General features: G+C 39.5%; 1 protein-coding gene across 1 annotated transcript; it reads right to left on the reverse strand.

The window, feature by feature from the left end:
* Window positions 1-2,651: 2,651 nt before the first annotated feature.
* Window positions 2,652-3,522, reverse strand: LOC120295684. The gene is made up of 2 exons (XM_039317023.1): window positions 3,369-3,522; window positions 2,652-3,089 (listed from the first exon to the last, which is right to left on the reverse strand). The coding sequence occupies exon 2, from the start codon at window positions 3,075-3,077 to the stop codon at window positions 2,652-2,654; it is 426 nt and encodes a 141-aa protein (XP_039172957.1). The 5' UTR covers window positions 3,078-3,089; window positions 3,369-3,522.
* Between the last annotated feature and the right edge of the window lie 3,662 nt (window positions 3,523-7,184).

The following is a 7,184-nucleotide window of genomic DNA, read 5'->3' on the forward strand; positions in this document are numbered from 1 at the left end:
ACTCCGGCCGCCCACTCCATCTATTGCAAAACCATCCTACTGAACCCGCACTCTTAACAGAAGTAACTCCAGCAAACTAATCGAGCAAAAGTATATTATAATGAAGTGAGATGGGCTAAGTAGCATGTTTTCGAATTGCGGACTTTGCTGTTGCGGGAGGGGTCAACGGTTGAAACGGTTGAAACATATAACATAAGTCGTTCGGGGCATTACCTGGTTCGGGGATGAGGCTGCAGGGGACATGGCAAACGCGAACAGCCTCCTTAACTTTGTCTCTTGCTGGTGAGCCTTTCTGGGTTCTCGATCTCAGAACGTCGAGTCCACTCGACACTTCTTCTTCTTCCTCTCGCCAAGCCTCTGCGGCTCGCCTCTTCAATGGCTGTCTTCTCCAAAAAACCAACGACGTCCCTCCTCCTTCTATGAGCAACAATGGCCGAACCTCTCTCTCCCCTTCTCACGCGAATGTCTTTCCTCGTCTTTCCTTCAAGCTCTCCCTCTTCTGTGAAAGTTCCAGGCGGTGGAAGAATGTTCTTCTCTCACCAACTTTTCTGATCCTTTCGTTTATCTCCAGTTTCTCTCTAAGTGAAAATCCTTCGTTCCTTCCCCCTCTTTGCGAGTTTTGTCTCCACAAGAAAGAAAAGATTCATCCTCCTTCTCATGCGAGCGAACGTCGCTCACCCTCCTCGCCTGCTCCCCCCCAAATCTTTTATCATTTTCTTTACCTGCGCTTCTCACGTCACGCGCTCTGCTTTCCTTTCCTTGTTCCCCTTTTTTTTTTTTTTTTTTTTTTTCACATTTTTCTGGTCACCGTCAGCATCCTCCAGAGAAAAGGGCAGCGCACGAAGGAATGGGGGAAAAATATGGGGCGGGGCCTTTGCTTTCTACAGGAGCAGAGAAACCAAACGATGTTAGAGGAAAGAAGGGGCAGGCTGAAAATTCTACACGAGCGGAGATGCCAAACCTGTTGATATTTTCCCTCTGATAAAACTATCTGATCTCTGAAGTCCAAACCAGATTCATTTGTCATTTTCGTCACCTGCAAAGGACCATAAGTTCACAATTCCCCAAAGTAATCGGTTCATAATAAGGCGGTCACTCAATCAAAATCACATGTCCACACGACATAGTAGGCAATTCGTAGATCACAATCCATACCTTAGTTCCAATATTTTTTATGAGTTCAATCCCCAAGCTATCTCCCTATAATTTGCCGGGCTTTTTGTACCGGCACATGCTTCGAATCTTTCCCCCTAGAAAATGATGATCATGTTTAAAAAAAATTTCAACATTAGAGGTGAGTTGAAAACAAAGTCTGAAGGATAAGAACTAAGCCGTCACAATGTTGATGTGGCACTTACTTGGTCCTTATAATAATTATAGATCAAACCGACTTTAGATGGAAGCAACTTCGAGAATTCCGAAGCCAACATCTGAAATGGCATCAGAGGAGAAGTCAGTTTCCATGACTCCTCCAAATTTCTCAACAACCATATTCCATATAGGTTTTCACAAATGATCACACTAGTTGATAGAATAGACAAAGTCAAACACACATATATGGTCGATGCAAAAGAAGGAACGAGAAAGAACAATTTGATTAACTCTCAAATAACGAAGGGCCCTAAAGCTAATAACATGCTCGGCAACACGTAAGTGTTCATGTGGCGCTCCAAACAATTTATCTTGTTGGAGATGACAAGTTGTTGATGCCCAAATTATACTATCCTAAGCTGGGATAAGATTGGTCCGAGCCAAAATTGACAAGTTCCATGACTTGGCAAGCAACACATCTCCGAGGCTGTCATGATCCATCCGTGCAATCCTTAATACTACCCAGCATTACCAAGAGACTCTCTAAGACCATGATGATCACATACACAATTTGTTAACATGACTTCCGCCGATAAGATCTCTCGTGATTGACCTCAGTTGGTTTGGCTATTCGCCTCTATTGAAAGGGAGTCGGCTGTTCAGTAACGAGTCACCTTCTTCTAGGCTCTGCTGACGACATGACATTCTCATTCAAATATAGGTCAAACAACATGCTCGCAAAACATACTCCTGATCATAGATTAAAGGAAATATAATTATGTGCTAAATTGACATATCTTTGTAATCGAACCCCTTTTCTAAAGGGTATATCTCGATCATATATTCAATTTACCGGGTAAGATTTAAGGCTGCCAGTCATAGATTAGATATACTCCTTTCTACTAGATTTAACCGATCATACGTTAAAAAAGAAACAACACACTAAATCAACATATCTTTTGTGATAAGCTATTGATTATCTATGCAATTAATAGAGTGGATCTAATGCTGCCAAAGTGTTACCAATAAATTATCCAAGACCAATATCATCACATATAATGACGCAAGTCTAGAAACACCATGACAACATATGCATTGACGTATCTTCTAGATCATTCCCACTTTTCAAACAGCATCTCTTAATTATTTACGCAATTCCAGAGTGAAAAAGAAAAGAAAAGGAATTTCGTACCTCTCTAGAAGATGAGATTCAGGAGCAAAATAAAGTCTACAACCATACAGGCTACTGTTCTGAGGTTTCTTCCTGCAGCCAAAGCCATCGGAGAAGATCTCGGAGACACCTTCTCTCGAGGTTGCATACCTTGCATACCTTGCGTACCTCACGTTGGCGTTGCTGCTGTTGCCTTTCTTCCGCACTGCCTGCAAGCAATCTTGAAACGCTTGGGCCCGTGCTTTGGCGGGAAGCTGGAGTGGTAGTTCTGGTGGATTGCCACCACGGTAACTTGCGCCTCAAGCACACCTAGCCACCGGATGAATTTCTCCTGGAGAAAGCGGTAGACCATGTCTTCTTGGCTGAGTATGGTCAACCCGCTGCTGATGACTGCCACCAGAGCTAAACCAGATTGATCGACGGAGACAACGCCCCAGCAATCGGAGTCAGACGAATCCGGATCCTGATCTTCCCTCGGATCGTTGAGATCTGGACGGTTGAGATCGATCGCAGGATGGTTGAATTCCTGCTCGACCGCATCAGGGGCGACGTTGTGTGCAGTCGGTGATCGGCGTTGATGCATGGAGTCGGACATCTTTGACCGAAGCTGGTACGTCCCAAAAAAGTGCATTAAAATAAAATAACGAATCGATTCAAAATAAATAAACGGTAGAACGAGTGAAGATCCAAAGGTTTTAGTCAATGAAGTGACAATTGCAGAAAAGAGACTCGTTAGTCACCCAGACTAAACACCAACGAGAGATCGAATGAAGGAAAAAGGGTTTTGAAAACAAAGAAAGCGACAGAACACGAGGAAGTCGATAATCTAATGTTAGAGCAACAAAAGCATGAGTTTTTTTAAGGCTGGCTTCAAGGAACACCGCACCGAGATCAAAGCAAAGATGAAGGACACGTACACGATTTCTCCAGATACAGGACACGAAGCGAACGAGGAAAGCAGAGAAGCAGAGGTGGGCCTGCGTCTGAGCGAGACAAGGGTCGATGGAGTGAGTGGCTGCGAATGGCGGAGTTGAATGAGATTAGGGTTTTGCTTTACGAAGATACAGAAGGGATTTGAGTTGCAAGAGAAGGATTTTATAGAAGAGGCAAAGGAACCGCTCTTGGTTCCCATTTTCCCTCGATATAATTAAATAATTCAATATAAAATGTTCTATTTGAAGTAAATATTGGCATTTTGTCGACTAATGTTCAGGAATGCTTGTTAATCATCAAAATACATGAATTTATCATTTTCAAAATAGAGTCCTCCTTTTGGGATGCATGATTAGGACACTAAACATGAAAATACGTTTTTACTACGTATAATTAACGAAAACCCCTAAAAAGCGTCAGTTAACAAGATTCGATTAATGATTGGTGTAAAATTTATTGATGAAACATAAAAGGTAAAATATTTATGCAAAGAACATGACAACGCGAGCGGGGAGGATAAATTGAACCTTCGAAGTTCAGATATCCCATCATAAACAGAGATTCTATTGGCAAGGGGTAGAGTGATAATAAGCAATAAAGCAAAAATCGTTTCTGGTTATATGTAGTTAGTGCATTGTAATGGAAAAATCTACATATTAAGTACACCTTAAGCATGAGAACGTGATGATTGCTCATTCTTGGAATGAATTGAACTCGTGCGCGAAATTAATTGGACCTCTGAAAGTTTGATGATCATCTAATAAATAGAATCTATTGGTAGGTGCCGAGTGATGCAAGGAACAAATGAGAAAATATTATTTAATATTATGGAAGTCAGTACACCAAAATTGAAAAAATTACAAATTAAGTACGCCTTAATAAGATTATCCAAATGAATAAAATAAAAAAGTGCAAAATAGAGGCGGTGACGAGTAATGACCACAGGGATGAGATGTTTTGACCCGTGTGAAAAGATAAGCCTTGAAACTGTCCTTACCCAGAAAATTCGTCATTATCTTTATTTGCATTTTTTTCTATCTATTGGTAAGGTACAGGCCAAACAAAGAGGATAGGAAGAGTTTTCGTGATATCTTTTTAATCACATGCCCAACGGAGAGGATAGGGGGAGAGATTTTCGTGATATCTTTTTTGAATTTTTTTGAATATATTGGTTAAATTATTAATTACAAACTAGATAGGGAGGATACGGATAGAGATCTTTGGTAAAATTTTTAATCACATGCCCAACGGAGAGGATAAGGAGAGAGATTTTCGTGATATCTTTTTTGAATTTTTTTATTTGTTGGTTAAATTATTAATTACAAACTAGATAGGAGGATACGGATAGAGATTTTTTTTTTATTTGGTAAAATTTTTAATCACATGCCCAACGGAGAGGATAAGGAGAGAGATTTTTGTGATATCTTTTTTTGAATTTTTTTATTTATTGGTTAAATTATTAATTACAAACTAGATAGGGAGGATACGGATAGAGATTTTTTTTTTTATTTGGTAAAATTTTTAATCACATGCCCAACGGAGAGGATAAGGAGAGAGATTTTCGTGATATCTTTTGAAATTTTTTTATTTATTGGTTAAATTATTAATTACAAACTAGATAGGGAGGATACGGATAGAGATTTTCTTAACACCTTCTTCGGTATTTTTCTGTTTATTTGGCAAAATTATTAATTACAGACAAAAAGGTGAGAATAGAGAAGACATTTTGGTGACACATTTTTTGGCTTTTTAAAATTTGGCTTCCCAACATCACACTTCCTTCACTTTAGACTACAATACAGAATTATGGAAACATTAGAAGTATCAGATAAAATTATCCATTCATGGTTCAATTAAAAAATAATGCATGTAGCAACCACTGAAAATTGCTAAAAGATAATACGCAAGAAACACGGGAAAGTTGACAGCAATATATACTAGTGCTCCCTAATCACTCTTAAGGCGCACACTAAAGACTAATGGTAGATCAAAATTAAAAGCAAAAAATTCCCATGCCCGCAACATTATGAGAAAGCCTAATCTACCTTTCTAAAAGATGAACTTTCTGTTTGGGCTTCTTTCCAGTTATCACTTGAAAGTCAGAACTTAATAACTCCTCTAGCTTAGCTGACTAGAAAAGCCCCGATTCCCTTCTTAACTAAAACAAGCATACTCATCATCAAAACTACACAATATAGTTGTTGATCTTAGGCTTGTTACAAGAGAGACTTCGAGTGCATTGGTTCAAACCTTTCAGGCTGCATAAACATAACCACCAGGAAGCACTTAAGATCCACAAATCATTCATTGGCTATTTATCTGAACTTTAATCTTTAATCTTTCTATTTCATTTTTTTTCAAATAAGACATTTTTTTCGGATTCCATTTCCTTTTTTGACTAATTAAAATGAGTTTGAGAATGAGTCATGACAAAAGTCAAACCAGCCGCTTGTGCCTCGAGGGGGGTGTGGAAGGACTTCAAAAGATATTGGAAATAGGAGCAACACCTGTGCTAGTTCTTGTTTTTGTACACCATCCTTTCAAGAATGGCACATCCCACATGGAGCTGGACCAGGGAAGACTTCAATCTCTCCAAACCCATTACATCCCTGGGAATGATCCTCCTTCAATATGCAGTCATGGCGATGTGAGAAAGCTTGGAGAGAAAGCTGATACGGGGAATGTCCTGGCTCAATAACTTAACGTCACAATCACAACAAAACTAAATAAGGTAGTTCACTCAGGAATTCAAGCAAACATAGACTGTGCACACAACCCGAAAAGCCGGTCACTCACACGATGGCGCAACGCAATACCCGAACAAACATGGGCTTGACCCATAATTTTTATTTGGGTCTAGTTTTGGTGATAAAGAGAGAGGGGCTTGTCTCTTGCTTAGGATATGATCATTGGACACGCCCACCCTAAGTGGTAATAAAGTGCACCACCCCGATCAGTGCAGGCCCAAACCACGGGGCCCGTTTTGGTGGTGAGGCCCGCCCAAAAGATGGACAAGGTGGGCCAAGCTGGCCTAGCCCACCGGACAACAAATAGTCTAAAATTTGGAAGACAAAAGGAAAACTGAAGAGAAAAAAACAAAACAGTACGAACATATTGATTACATGTAAACATCTAAAAATCAAAACTATCTAGCAAAATCCAATATAAGGAAAATCATTCAAATAAAATTAACACCGAAAAAACTCTGAGGAATGAAAAAGGCAAAAGAAGCATACTTGAATCAAGTGAGATGGAAAGATCGAGAGATGGACAGAGGAAAGGTGAGAGAGAATTTTCTTAGGATTTGAAAGCATAAGGGCTTCTTATTTGTTAAACGTATCGTGGGCGAACCGGGCCTTTGTCTCAAGCTCAAACTTGACGGCTCCCCGCCCCAGCGACGCCGACTCTTAGTCTCACAACTATAATAGACATAAATATAAACATTCTAAAAGTAAGGATGAGCAATATTATGCTAAAATAGCATACAATATGAGCAGCCAACCAAGTCTGAAACATGCAATTAGCCTTTTGTAGATTAAATTATGCAAAATCAAGTTGACTGAGCACAATAGTAACTGAGTATTATCAATGACAAAAGACAGGGAGAGAGAATATTATCTGACGTATTGCAATGTAATCTTATCTTTAAAAGAAATTATGAGAATAGGTATAGTCCGATTAGTACAAAACACACCTCTTCTGACTTAACAATTTCTACATACAAACTTGCAAATTTGCGATTTCTACATCTCTAACTTAGTTGCGTCTC

Source organism: Eucalyptus grandis, chromosome 7 (assembly GCF_016545825.1).
Source record: "Eucalyptus grandis isolate ANBG69807.140 chromosome 7, ASM1654582v1, whole genome shotgun sequence".
Classification (NCBI taxonomy): Eukaryota; Viridiplantae; Streptophyta; class Magnoliopsida; order Myrtales; family Myrtaceae; genus Eucalyptus; species Eucalyptus grandis.

Coding starts and splice junctions, on each gene's coding strand:
- LOC120295684 (XM_039317023.1), bottom strand. CDS start 3,077: ATGTCCGACTCCATGCATCAACGCCGATCACCGACTGCACACAACGTC.